The 15,488-nt window shown below is 41.1% G+C and overlaps 1 protein-coding gene across 2 annotated transcripts in view; it reads right to left on the reverse strand.

The window, feature by feature from the left end:
• LOC127638279 (protein adenylyltransferase FICD-like) overlaps positions 1-15,488 on the reverse strand; it is a 50,522-nt gene that overhangs the window by 4,208 nt on the left and 30,826 nt on the right. Inside the window, exons 1-2 of one of the 2 annotated variants that reach the window (XM_052119743.1) lie at positions 1,302-1,396; positions 634-970 (exon numbers count right to left, since the gene is read on the reverse strand). In XM_052119743.1, the coding sequence (XP_051975703.1) occupies positions 634-904 (271 nt within the window). In that variant the 5' untranslated portion in view covers positions 905-970; positions 1,302-1,396. Of the gene's footprint in view, positions 1-633; positions 971-1,301; positions 1,397-15,488 lie in introns of those variants that run through there. The other variant, XM_052119753.1, reaches the window with a different exon arrangement.

The following is a 15,488-nucleotide window of genomic DNA, read 5'->3' on the forward strand; positions in this document are numbered from 1 at the left end:
TTCTATCAGTATACAGTATAGTACTGACATGTTAATTCTTTACTTTGCAGATGAGATAAGAATGAGGGCAGATGAGAATAGCAGGCCAATTAAAGACCTAGAGCAGGCAGGGGCAACTGGTCGGACCATTAATGATATAGGAGACCCAGACACAGGCCCTAAACAAGGAAAGCTACGTCAATATTCCCTCGAATGTTTTAGATTGCAAAAAAAGGTTCCTTTTAACACAAGTGAGTTGAAATCTTTGATTGGCTTGAATATTCGATTGAGACCAGGAAAGAAACAGAAAGGCAACAAATAGTACAATATGATGGAAACACAAGGAAAGAGAGACACAGACAACAAATAGAAGGAGACACCAGGAAAGACACAGAGAGAGACAACGATTAGTAAAATATGATGTAGACAGCATGAAAGACAAAGAGTATGGTGTGCATTAACAGAAAAGGGTAGATACATATAGAGTTGCTACTGAAACGATACGTGTCCTTCCAAAACAAGCAATTTGTCAGTAATGCATAGTTGTATTTTGTGCTTGGGGTGCGGTGGGTCTGTGTCTGGGCTAAGCCCCTATTCTCTTCAAACTCTAAAAACGCCCCTTACTTTTTTTTTCTTCTACGCACTTGACTGTACCTTTACTAGGCTTATATTTCTGTGGCAGCAGGTCCAGTGCTGTGAAAGGGACTGTCAGGCTGGTGGTGTGCACTGTAGGCCGCTGAACACCTCCCCACAGCTGGCAGCGAAGAAGGGCAAGACCCTTCAGCGTGGCACAGCATTGCTCCTCTATGCCTGCTAAAGGCAACAGCAGAACAAACACTGAGCCCAGAAGGGCAAACAGAACGGGTCCCCAGCTCCAAAACAGAAGACTGCTGCTGGTACAGCGCAATACGGCAAAAGCTGGCATCAATCCAGGAATCCAGATATCTCAGGCCACATGTCCGACATTCTACCTTTGGACTGCTTTGAAAGCCTGGGTGAAATGAGAAAAAGAATGTTAAGACATAAAATTATGAATCAAGTTCGTCATGCGTGACCATTCAGTATATATAATAAGACCAGAGTAGAGACAAGAGTAATTATGGACAGTCTAGACCTATTTTATTGACTTTTAAACGAGAACAGTGAATTATGCAGAAGGACACCTGATTGAAAATACATAAACAGAATTTACATAATTTAGCAGCTCTTCTGTAATGACATTACACATAAATTCAGCTAGATAAACTTGAATATTTCCCTAAACACAAACTTTATTACTTGCTTTACGATCCGATAAACAATGCCCATATGTTTCGACGTACCTTATTGGTAAAATTATGTTTTAACCTACTAGAAATAACGGGAAAGCTAAATTAATATTTCCCTGATGTTTAAAACATCAACTTCCGCGTAAGGAATGTTGCCTGTTCGTAAAGGTAAAGCCGATTGGTTAGTTTCACCAAGTATGTGCTAACGATTGGTCAGATATTTGCCAACACCTTCGTGCAGCACATTTTCCAGATCGTACAAGTTCATGACTGGACAAGAAGCAATTGGATCCGCCCACTGAATCTTTAAATAACAACAACAACAAAACATTTTTTAAATTTTTTTAAATGTTATGCTTTATGTCAACGTGGAAACGCTTTTAGAATGTTATTTGAGATTTTATACAAGTATTATTAAATATATTCATATATTAATTAAATTAACGTGAGACATCAGACAGGGGATTCTAGCATGTATCTTGCCGATGTCAACAGTAGAGGGCAGAATTGTATTAGAACATTTATGCATTTGGCAGACGCTTTTATCCAAAGCGACTTACAGTGCAATTATTACAGGGACAATCCCCCCGGAGCAACCTGGAGTTAAGTGCCTTGCTCAAGAACACAATGGTGGTGGCCGTGGGGTTAGAACCTGTGACCTTCTGATTAACAGCCCTGTGCTTTAGCCACTATGCCACCATCACTGTACATACAAGAACTACTGATGCGCTATTCATAAATATTTTCACATTATACACACATCAACTGTACTGACACATCTGTTCACAATTAATAATTTCTTTATGAATAATTTTCCCAATTGAGGTTTAGTCACTTGTCAGAATTAGCTTCTGAGGAAAATTTCCATCCATCTTGTTCGTGTCTGCGTTTACAGAGAAAATATTGTGCAAAGTGATTTACGACTCATATTTAGTCACTACAACTTGCCAGATGTTACTTCACTGACTCTTACTGCATTCACATGCACACAAGTAGCCTACTCATTCAGAAACTCGATTTCATACCCACTAATGCAGGGGTAGGGAAGCTATGGCTCACGAGCCACAAGTGGCTCTTTGTTAAAAATCAAGTGGCTCGCTGGGTCTCTCACCACTCACCAACAGATGAACATTTAAAACTTTCTAGAAATACTTTTCCAGCAGAAAGTGTGGGTGTGATTGCAAAGCTTGAAGTCAATGACACTGTTTTGGTTTCCTTTCTCCCGAATTTTACAGCCAACTCCTAGTGAACAAGTTTTGAAATGAACACCCGCCAAATGCAGATTTTTCATGTCGAGTATTTTGCTGATGTACCAGCCACTGTGGAAGGCGAACTGCAAGACTTCTCGGAGAGATACATAACAAGAAATTAGACACAAAGACGCACGTTTGACGAAACGAGATTATATTTTGAAGAACAGACGAAAGAAAAACCGCCGATGCGCGTCTTATATGATGTGCGCGCATGCAGTGAGTATGACACAGTGAGTTACAGTGAGTAACACACATTTGGCAGCATTTTTTGGGAACACAATTATTTTTTAGGTTTATTTATTATGATGATTTTTATCATTATCTTTACAGATATTATCTTTACATCTTTACATTATCTTCCCTGATGGAGGGAACGAGACGTTTTGTCCCTCTTGCCACAACACTGTACCAACCACTGTAATGGCTGAATCTTATTCTCGGTGCAACACATGAATGAACAGCTGTACTGCGCCCTCCTTTGTACCCATATGTAGGAGGGAGGGACATGCAAATTCTGTTTGCCAATTTTTCATTGGCCTTTTCTCAAGATCAGAGGCAACCAAGGCTCTCAAGAGAGACCCCTAGTGTCACCACATCGACACAACGTCTCGTTCCCTCATCAGGGAACATGGGTTACAACAGTAACCTAGACGTTTTCACTCGCATCTGTGTTTATTCTTAGCAGATAATGTAAAGTTTAAAGTATAGCATTTGTAAAAATGGCCAACAAACATGTGGCTCTAAAGTGCCGATACTTCACAAGGTTGATATGACACTCACCTGAGTGTGTACTGTAGATCAGTGGTTTTCAACCAGGTGGTCAGGTCCCATCAGGGCGCCTCAGCACACTTCCAGGTGGAATAAGGTGGATTATTATAATTTTTATATAATTGTTATAATTCAACTTACTGAAAATGCACAAATAGTAATAATAATAATAACTCCCTTTAACATATTGAGTTTTATTAAGAACATACAGTTCTATATATTTTTGGAATCACAAAATGTATCATGATTATTTGCTTTAATCTATTTACTCTAGTAGTTTTTTTTACCTTAAACAACTTTGAAAATCAAGCTTTGTCATTACAGTAGAAGTATCTGAGGAAATATCTTATAATATGAATATCTAATAGCCTCCATTGGAGGCCTTCGAATATTTTATCTGACAATGGGGGGGCCTTGGAGTCAAAAAGGTTGAGAACTACTGCTGTAGATGACATGAAGCGATGGTCTGAGGTTAGATACGTTGATATCATTAAATACTTTGAGTTGTTGTGACAGCCAACTACTGCAAAAGTTGAGCCTGAAATTAATTTTTACTCTAAATAACACTTAAATGGTTTTTGTTCTATGTCTTGATCGCTCATTTTGGTAGTTTTTAACATTACGTCTCGAGACCGGAAACAGAAAAAAGGTAAATAGAATCATCATGGTTCAGTGGTTGTTCAGGAAAACTGTGGATAACTGCAACCAGCACAAAGTGTCAAATACACTATATGGCCAAAAGTATCTGGACAGCCCCTTCTAATTAAAGAGTTTGGTTACTGCATTATTTCCAGTGAAGAAAAATAAATATGCTACTCCAGTGGCATTTTAGAGCATTGTGTGCATTCAATTTTGTGGCAACAGTTTGGAGAGAGTCCTTATCTATTTCAGTTTGAAAATACCTCTTTATAAAAAACAAGGTCCAGAAAGAAATAGTTTACTGCATCTGGCAAAAAAAAGTGTGACTTGCCAAAGCCAGACCTGAAAAAACACTGAACATGGATGAATTGGAATGTAAACTGTGAGCTTGGATGAAATGTTGTTGATTTGATGTACTCACAAACATGGAATTTTCCCTTCTCTGCCAATGCAGAGGGGTTTGGCTCTTATAAAAGACTCCACAGTGAAACAGAGGACATTAGCCCACATTACCATATGATATTTTGATCGGATGTGGCGGATGTGATTGATTCCTGATCAAAAAACCCTTCGGGTATTCAGCATTTGAACAAAAGCAAATCACTACTGCATATCTGTGGATCTAAGAAACGGGTGAGCAGTTGGTTCCATATTACGCAATGTCTATGAATCAGAGTTTGGACCACGGCGCGGTACAGAAGCGAAACACGCGGTCTGGTACCGCTCTCCTCTGCTAGTTTCCGCAATTAAGAGCTTAGCATAATAAACTTGAAATATTTTTGAACAAGTACACTTGCTAAATAGTGACGGAATGTGTCAAGGGGATCAAACAAAAACAGCACCGGAGAAAACAATGAATGGGATTGATTGACAAACAAGCATTTTTTTTTCTCTTCTTTTTGGAATCGAAGGGTACTGCCCCAATTTAACCCCTGGATCTAAGTCTTATAATGTTTTGTAATTTTTGAGAAAGAGGAAGACAGAAAATCAGAAACTGGAAGACCATCCACCCAGAACTATATGTCTTTGTTTGTGCCAACTTTGTAAAGCCGTTTTTTTAGCTATGTAATATTGGGTTACAATTATCACATCACAGATCTGTTTGTGTTGGCAATGGAATGAGAGTCAAACAGCTTCAGAGAGTTAAGGATGACATGAAACCAGCACTTCAGGTGAAACTGTTTCCTGACAGACATTTGACACATTGTTAAAGGGGATTGCCTAAGGTCTGACCATCCATGAGAAAATCTTTTACGATGCAATTAGAGGAGAATTATACAAAATGGAGAATGTGTTACAGTTATTAATATTAGTTGGTGTTGTTTAATATAAGGTTACAGTAACATCCTTGGGGAGGAATTAGCATTTTTTTTTACAATGACATAAAGGCATTACATTTTTAGGGCCCAAGCACTGAAAGGCTCTCTGCCGGCCCCTTGAAAATTAGATTTTTGGGAGGCTCTGTAGCACATGCCTTTTCACCTATGGTCACCAAACTTTGTACACATATAGATCTCATCAAGCTGGACAACTTTCACCCCCTTATTCATAGGCTCTGCCCAACAGGAAATCTGCCATGTTGCACTGTTTGAAAAACGCATGCTCTGGAATTTGAAATACTCCTCCTAGGGGATATATGTGAAAGGCACCAAACGTGGGCTACATCATGCCAAGACATTGAAGATGCTAAATTGCGAACAGATTTTTGATATTTCAAACGGTGTTGCCATGGTGAGGTGATAAATTAATGGTGAAAAATGAAAAAGGGGAAGTGCTTCGGTGTGCATTGTGTAATTTAGATCAAAATTGAGATTTATGTTTGGGATTGAGGGCTGATCACATGTAGGGCACTATCATAGCGCCACCAACTGGCAGCAGGAAGTGTGAAACTTTATACAGACTTTGGAATAGCACTTTTATTTTTATCTGAACTGCTTAAATGTTTTTCTATAATGTCAAGACAGTACAGATTTAAAATAATTGTATTATTTTTCCATGTTTTCCATGTTTCCATGGCAACACATTAAACACTATTATTCCTTTTTATGTATATTCATTTGTTTTTGAGGTACTTGGCATGCTTGAATTTTTATGATCTTTTGCGCACACATCAGAATCGTCAGCCATTAGGGCATGGGCATGTAGAGGGGGCTCTGTAGTGCCAAATAGAAAATGGCCATGTTCTGGGGACTCTGTAGCACATCCCTTTTCAGCTACAGTCACCAAACTTTGTACATACTGTATGTAGATCTCATCGAGCCGGACAACTTTCACACCGCAGACATTAGCTCCGCCCATCAGGAAGTCAGCCATTTTGGATTGTTTGAAAATGGCATGCTCTGGAATTGAAATACTCATAGGGAATTCATCTGACTGGAAAAAAACTTAGGCAACGTCATTCCAAAACATTGAAGATGCTGAATTGTGAACTGACTTTTGATGTCTCAAATGGTGTCTCCATGGCGGCGTGATAAAATAACAAAAAGGTGCTCTGCGGCGCCACCTTTTAACACATCCCTTTTGAGGTACAGTCACCAAACTTTGTACACATATAGATTTCATCAAGCGGGACAACTTTCACGCTGACAGTCATAGGCTTTGCCCAAAAGGAAGTTGGCCATTTTGGATTGTTTGAAAAATGCATGCTGAGGAATTTGACATGCTCCTCGCAGGAATTTTATGTTACAGGTACCAAATGTGGGCGACATCATACCAAGACATTGACAATGCTAAATTGCGAAGGGATTTTTGATATATCGAACAGTGTTGCCATGGCGAAGTGATTAAATAACATAAAAAATAATATCTTCTATGTGCATCCTGTGATTTACATCAAAATTGAACTGTATGTTTGGCCTTGAGGGCTGATCACATTGATGCATCTACTGTGGGTCATGGTCGTAGCACCTCCAACTGGCAGCAGGAAGTGTGTCACTTTTAAAAGGATTTGAAAAATCCCTATTATGTTAGCCTGAATTGCTTAAAAGATGTTTTGATTAATGTCAAGACATTGCAGATTTAAAATTCTGAAGGGATTCTTGATATCTTAAATACTGTTGCCATGGCAATGCATTAAATGTCAGCGCACTGTTTGAAATCATGTTATTTGCTGTTCACACGCTTGAATGCATTTATTTTTGCACTAAAATGATATGCAGCGCCACAGCAAAACGTATGTGTCTCAACTCTAGATGGTTAACAGTTTAAGTTCTTTTTATCTTGACATGGCGTCTAAAAACACAAACAAGCCGTCAAAGACGTCTGTCTAGCGCACGTTTATATTGAAATTATTTATAAAATAAAAGTTTGATCTCACTTGACTACCCAGCTAGCCAAATTACGTGACCATTACGTAACGGCAACATAATCACATTACGAATCTTTCGTCGTGGCAACTTAAGTGGTTACGTCGTGACAACCAGAAAAGTGAAATTCCTGGATTCGTCGTCACAACTTAACTTTGTGATGATGTCTCTATGTGATGATGTCTCTTTGTCACGTGAATCAATAGTTGTGTGTTGGTAACCAGTTGGTAATTTTAATCTTAATTAATATTCTAATATTAATAAAATATCTAATTTCTGTCCTCATTTGCCCAAACCTATTGTAGAGGTTTGTTCAAAATATATAAAAAATGGCAAAAAATATAACTGCTCAATTCATATGGATTAGTTTTACGATCACTTTATGAACTTTTTGAAGTGTCAAAATAGTAGTTGCGTAGCTGTCAATGGAGGGAAAAAAAGCTCTCAGATTTCATAATAAAATAAAAAAATCTTCATTAGTGTTTTCGAAGATGAACAGTCTTACAGGTTTGGAACAACATGAAACCAAAGTTCTTCGCTGTTGAAGATGATGTAACAGTACATCCATCGAGAGTCAAATTATATTGTAGTGGCATATTTTTAGAGTTTATTGGTCTAATAATTAGTACCTCTGTTTTGTCAGAATTGAGTAGAAGGAAATTTCTGGCCATCCAATCTTTTATTTCATTGATACACTCTGCTAATTTTGAGAATTGTGAAATCTCATCAGGTTTTGAAGAAATGTAAAGTTGTGTATCGTCGGCATAGCAGTGGAACCTTATTTCACGATTCCTGATAATATCTCCCAGGGGAAGCATATACATGGAGAAAAGCAGAGGCCCTAAAACTGATCCCTGAGGCACTCCATATTTTACTTTTGTTTGGTTTGACAATTCCTCATTTACATAGACAAAGTGGTAGCGGTCTGCTAACCTCTTCCCAATCCTGTAAAATTAGCCTAAAACGCCTAATCAAGGCATACCCAAAGTAAATTTAAAGCTGTTCTTGAACCGTTTGGAATACATGCATGGTTTTGGTCACATTTGAAAGGGGACTGAAGTTTTTTCTCCAGCAGTCAGAATTACTGTAAGTGCTACTGATTTTGAGTAATAGAAGTTTGAACACAATGAAATAGAATTTTTTTTTTCCGCCTGAAATTTTTTTTGCATACAGATGCCTGCAGATGACTATAACTTGTAGCTATTAGCTTGAGAACACAATGGGATCACAGCATGAATCCTTACCTAGTCCAGGTTCAAATGTTATAACAATATCATAAAAAATGAATATTTTACACATGTTTTTCTAAGGGTACACCCAGGCGTTTTACAAAAGTGCCTTTTGGATACTCCAAAAGGACACTTTGGAAACCTAGGACAAAAAGGCTGCAACTTTTGAACGCTTCAACGTACAGTCATAATTTTGGGCTCTAATGAAAGATGACACTTAGAGCTATCATATTCCATATCCAGATCCACTATTAGTTTTGCTGACACAGAGTAACTGATGCATAAACACATTAGAGTGCCTTTTCCCTTCTTGAAACTAAATGTTGTGCATATAAAAGAGTCAAAACTAGTGCTATGGTGGACAATTTGTTTATATAAAAAATACACAACAAACTATTTACATTAATTTTTACATAAAGTATTTACAAACCATTATAAAATTGTACATGTTTCTAGCAACATGCCAGTCATTGTAGCAGTCACATTTGTGTACAAAGCACATAGGCACAACACAGGAGAGTACTTCACTGGTGTCTTTGCATGACACTGCCTGCACTTCAGACGACCAGCGGTGCAAGATTTGGTGATGTGCAACGGCCTGTGATGTGCTCTTCGTGGAGCAGGAGATACGGGTCTGGCTGTGGATTGAGACCCCAACTCTGCCATGCTCCTCAGCAAGGGTCTCTCTGAAAGCCCTCCTCTCTTGATGAGGTGCTGTCCTGCTGCTCCACTTTATGTGGCCGCTTGCTGAGTGGGGGATAATAAATAAATGTAATTTACAAAGCTAGACACAACTTTTCCATCTTTTCTGTATTCTATATATATATATATATATATATATATATATATTAGTTTTTCTTTTCGAGTGTGTAAAAATGTATTATTGTATGTATATTTACTGTAAATACTGTATACTTTGCCAATGTACTATGGAACAAAGAGATGGGCCTACACCTCCCCCATGAATTCAGCATTGTAACAAATAGATGGCCCTACACCTCCCCCACCTCCCCGCATTGTAACAAATAGACTCTCAAACACAACATATATTCTTATTTTCAACTTATATTTATTGATTTATTTACTATATATTTACAGTAAATATACAAAACATCTATATAGCATGTCAATAGATCTGAAACAAACAATGAACTAAAAACACGCACAAACGGTTCAAACACTCACTGAGGAAACACACGACAAAGGGTAATTACAAAATGTGTATTCATTATTCAAACTAAAGCTTATTTATGCGGAATATACAGTAATATATGTTATAAACACAAGAAAACACTTACTTGTCCAGAGCCATGTCTCATCTCTCCATCTGCCTCTGAATCATCTGTATTGTTTTCAGAAATTTCATCTCCAAACTCAGAATTTTGACAATGAATGCCTTCTTATATCACATCCTGGGGTGAAAATCCTGTTTTTCAGCGTCCGTTTCACCATATTTAAATCGCCAAATGTGTAAACAGTTCCAAAGCAGCTCTGCATGCATTTACGCTGAGGCGTACAGCAGTGGGTAAACTTCGAGGAAACTTTGCGCACACACACAACAGAGCCGTCCTCTAATCGTTCCACTAAAGCCGCATATCACTGTTTTCAGAATTTCATTGGCTATACGATGCGTCAGTCATTTCCACTCTTCAATGTAATTGGTTTGATCAGTAAACAAAGGAAAGTGGGTATGCCCTTACACTCGACACAGATGGTGGTTGGGTATTGAAGGCTGTGGACAGGACATGGAAGCTCCTATTGGGTCAAATGAGGTGTCAATCGAAAGGTCAGAGTGCGTGCTTCCATTTTGATACCGGATATAGGAAATGTTTACATCTGAACTGAAGTTATTACCGGTAATATGTGAAAGATTAGGCACAGCTGCCAGGTGCTTTGAAATGATGCAACAAGAGTCTGTGGATATTTATTGATGTAATACTGTGATTTGGACTAAACATTTTACTTGATTTGATCATTTGGACATTTGACAATGAAACAACACCGTTTTTGTCGGGAAGTTATGGCTCAGTGTACAGCTATGAGGCATCATAGGTGAGTTGCCTAAATTTTGTTATTGGTTGTTTATATGTTGGTGGTCTGACAAAGATATAGATTGTACCTGCTGTTGTGATTGTATCTTAAAATGGTTTATATCAATAGAAAATCAAGAAATGTAGCTTTCCAAAGATATGTGGCATGTGTACCAATGTAACACACAGCTGTTTTGTTTATCGCATACTTTTATTTTGTACATTTAAGGGCCCGTCCGCGGGCCTAGATTTCCATGGCGCTAAATATGACATAAACCTGTGATGAGGCCTAAATGCTGACTGAAATTTTTCGTATATACTATTTCTCTGTAGAAATGAACATATTTGGGAGGATACTACCTTTTCTAGTATTTTTGACATAAACGGGATATTTGAAATCGGTCTATAAATAGCCAGTTCTCCAGGATCAAGTTGTGTCTTCTTAATAAGCGATTTGATAACTGCCATTTTTAAGTTTCTTGGGAGATGTCCTAAGCATAGCTAGGAGTTAATAATATGAAGAAGAGGTTTTGAAATTACAGGAGATACCTCTTTTAAGAGCTTAGTTGATATAGGATCTAACAAACATGTTGTGGCTTTTGATGTTTCGATAAGTTTTGTTAGCTCTTCATGACCTATGACAGAGAAGGATTGAAGTTGCACGTGAGGAAAATTATTAGACACTGTTTTCTGAGGTGCTATGACAGATGATTGTATAATTCCAATTTTATTTCTGATTCTTTCAATTTTATCTGTAAAGAAATTCATGAAGTCATTACTCTTGTGCTGTAATGTAATATCTGGTTCTGTTGATGTCACGATCCCCTGTTGTCTGCCCTGTGTTGCACTACAATTCCCATGATTCCCGGCCCTCATCACTCTGTCATTGTTCGCACCTGATTGTCGTTTGTGATCATTCTGTGTCTGTGTATTTAAACCCTGTTTGTTTCTCCATTCCTCTGATGTTTGTGGATGCTTGTTTGTAGATGTCTGATCGTGTATGTTGATATTATCCGTGCTCTCCGTAAATGTTAATCCTGCCTGTGTACCCATTGGATGTCTTTCGTGTTTTAGTTTTATTTTCCCATCGTGGATATTTCATTTGTTCCTGTTTTGTCTGTTTTCCCTTTGTTTAATAAAACCACCGCATTTAGATCCTCACTCCTCGTCTGCCTTCACCTACATTCGTAACAGAATGATCGACCCAAAATGGATCTAGCGGTGCAACGGGCGAACTACGAACTCCTTTGCCTCAAACAAAAGGACCGTCCTGTGGAGGACCATGTCCACGATTTCCTTGAGCTGGCGTGTATGGCGGACTTCCCGGACTCCTCCCTGGTGGTCTTTTTCTGGGGCAACCTGAACAGTTCGCTCAAGGAGCGGTTGCCACCGGCGATGCGTGGCTGGACGCTCCGCGATTTCGTGGAGGAGACTCTGCTGGCATGCGGCTCGCTGTTCACTGTGGGCGCCATCGAGGACCCTGCCTCTCCTCCCACAGTGGTGACCCCCCACTCGTCCATGGCTCGTCCCTTCACGCCTTCCCCCGCCTGCCAGTGAGCCAACCCCCACGCCTGCCTTGGTCAACAAGCCAGCGCTGCCAGTCTCGTCCGCCCAGAGGAGAAGGAGGAGAGGAAAGGCTTCCACTCCCCAGTTCACGCCAACCACGGTCAGCGAGCCAGAGCCAGAGCCAGCGCCAACCACGGTCAGCGAGCCTGAGCCCACGCCTGCCTTTGTCCAACAAACCAGAGCTCTTGCATACCACGGCCAACAAGCCAATGCCTGCAGCTCCGAACGTCAGTGAGCCAGTGCCTGTAGACTCGAATGTCAGTGAGCCAGTGCCTGTAGCCTCGAACGTCAGTGAGCCTGTGCCTGTAGCCTCGAACATCAGTGAGCCAGTGCCTGTAGCCTCGACCGTCAAAAAGCCAGCACCAGTAGCCTCGACTGTCCCAGAGCCAGCGCCTGTAGCCTCGACCGTCCCAGAGCCAGCGCATCTCAAGCCTCCCAGGGCTCCGCCCCTCAAGCCTCCCAGGGCTCCGCCCCTCAAGCCTCCCAGGGCTCCGCCTCTCGAGCCTCCCAGGGCTTCGCCTCTCGAGCCTCCCAGGGCTCCGCCTCCCAGGGCTCCGCCTCTAGAGCCTCCTACGGTGCCACCTCCCTTGGCTCTGCCTCCAGAGCCTTCCGCGGCTTCGCCTTCCACGGCTCCACCACCCGAGCCTTCCTCGGCTCCGCCTCCTGAGCATCCCTCAGCTCTGGCTCCTGAGCCTCCCTCAGCTCCGCCTCCTGAGCCCCCCACGGCTCCGCCCTCGGCTCTGCCTCGGCTCTGCCTCCAGAGCCTTCCATGGTTCCGCCTCCCACGGCTCTGTCTCCTGAGTCGCCCTCGGCTCCGCCTCCTGAGCCTCCCATGGCTCGGACTCCAGAGCCTTCTACGGTTCCACCTCCTGAGCCACCCATGGCTCTGCCACCTGGGTCTTCCACGGCTCCGCCCTCCATGGCTCCGCTACCAGAAACTTCCATGGCTCCGCCTACCTCGGCTCCACCCTTGGAGTTCCCCATGGCTGTGGTCCTGAGGCCGACTCCCAGACCTCCCAAACCTGTCCTGTGGCCGCCTCCCAGGCCTCCTGAACCTGTCCCTGTCCTGTGGCCACCTCCCAGGCCTCCTGAACCTGTCCCTGTCCTGTGGCCGCCTCCCAGGCCTCCTGAACCTGTCATTGCCCTGTGGCCAGCTCCCAGGCCACCTGACCCAGTCCCCGTCTTGTGCTCCCTGTGGACTGCCTGTCTGCTCCCTGTGACCCCTTGGACTGCCTTCTTGCCCTCTGTGCCCCCTTGGACTTCCTGTCTGCCCCCTGTAGCCCCTTGGACTGCCTTCTTGCCCTCTGTGCCCCCTTGGACTGTCTGTCTGCCCCTTGTGCCCCCTTGGACTGTCTGTTTGCCCCTTGTGCCCCCTTGGACTGTCTGTTTGCCCCTTGTGCTCCCTTGGACTGTCTGTTTTCCCCTTGTGCCCTCTTTGGTCTGCCTTCCCCCCCTCACTCCTTGGACGGTTTTTCGTCTGGAAGCCGCTCCTTTGAGGGGGGGTTATGTCACGATCCCCTGTTATCTGCCCCGTGTTGCACTACAATTCCCATGATTCCCGGCCCTCATCACTCTGTCATTGTTCGCACCTGATTGTCGTTTGTGATCATCCTGTGTCTGTGTATTTAAACCCTGTTTGTTTCTCCATTCCTCTGTCGATTGTTGAATGTTTCTTATGTTTGTGGATGCTTGTTTGTAGATGTCTGATAGTGTATGTTGATATTATCCGTGCTCTCCGTAAATGTTAATCCTGCCTGTGTACCCATTGGATGTCTTTCGTGTTTTTGTTTTATTTTCCCATTGTGGATATTTCCTTTGTTCCTGTTTTGTCTGTTTTCCCTTTGTTTAATAAAACCACCACATTTAGATCCTCACTCCTCCTCTGCCTTCACCTACATTCGTAATAGTTGAAGCTTTATTCCTAACCAATTTAGCCACAGTACTGAATAAACATCTAGGATTGTTGTGGTTATTTTCTATGAGTTTACTAAAATATGCTGACCTGGCAGCTTTGAGTGCGTGTTTGTAGCTACAGACACTATCCTTCCATGCACCGCAAAATACTTCTAATTTTGTATTCTTCCACATGCACTAAATTTTCCGAGCTGTTCTCTTGAGAGCATGAGTGTGAACATTGTACCATGGTGCAGGGCTTATTTCTTTAATCGAAGGGGAGCGACACTATCAAGAGTGCTAGAGAAGACTGCATTTATATATTTATATTTTTTGTTATTTCATCAAGTTCTTCTGGGCTTTGGGGTTTACTTTGTTTATGAGATAGGTCTTGAAGATTATTAGTGAAGCTATCTTTAGTGGTCGACAGAATAGTTCTACCTGAACCATAGCATGGTGTAGATTGAGTAACATTTACTGATTGCAGCATACAAGAGATGAGGTAATGATCTGAGATTTCATCGCTCTGCTGCAGAATTTTTATATTATCAACATCAACTTCATATGACAGAATTAAATCTAGCGTATGATTATGGCGATGAGTTGGTCTCGTTACATTTTGTCTGACTCCAAGAGAGTTGAGAATATCGATAAATGCTAATGTGTAATTTTCATTAATTATGTGAATGTTGAAGTCACCAACAATTAAAGCTCTATCTACAGTAACTACAAGATCTGATTAAAAATTAGCAAATTCACCAAGGAAATCAGAATAAGGCCCGGGTGATCTATACATTGTAGTAAGGACAAAAGACTTACAAATAAAAAAAGATTTTTTATTTGTTTCTGACAGTGTCACATTAAGCATTATTAGTTCAAAAGACTTACATTTATATCCTGTCCTCTGCGTAACACCAAAACCTTCACTGTAAATTGTAGCAACACTTCCTCCTCGACCCTTCAGACGAGGCTCATGTTTTTAACAATAACCTGGGGAATAGATTCATTTAAACTAATATATTCATCTGGTGTAAACCAGGTTTCAGTCAAACAGAGCGCATCCAATCTATGATATGTAATCATTTAATTTACAATAAGTGTTTTGGTAGAAAGAGATCTAATGTTTTGTAGCCCTATCTTTATATGATGGTTATTCTTAATTTGTTTGTTTTGTTTAAGTTTGACCTTAATAAACATTTTCTAATTGATTTTGTGAGGGTTTTGTGGTTGGTAGTTCGGGGAACAGACATAGTCTCTATGAGATATCTAATCGTTCGAATTAACCAGTTTGTCTGCTTCCTGACCTGGGCCCCAGTTAGTCAAATACTATCATTATTAAGGCTGTGAGCCAAATTACAAGAGATGAGAGTGGCAACTTCCCTGGAGGGATGGAGTCTGTCTCTCTTTAGCATGTCAGGTCTACCCCATAAACTCTTCCAATTGTCTATAAATCCTATTCTATTCTCCAGACCCCACTCATACATCCATCCGTTCAGTGACACTAATCTACTATAAACCTTATAACACCTTTGCTAAAAATGAATATAAATGATAATTC

Source organism: Xyrauchen texanus, chromosome 4 (genome assembly GCF_025860055.1).
Source record: "Xyrauchen texanus isolate HMW12.3.18 chromosome 4, RBS_HiC_50CHRs, whole genome shotgun sequence".
In the NCBI taxonomy this organism is placed as follows: domain Eukaryota; kingdom Metazoa; phylum Chordata; class Actinopteri; order Cypriniformes; family Catostomidae; genus Xyrauchen; species Xyrauchen texanus.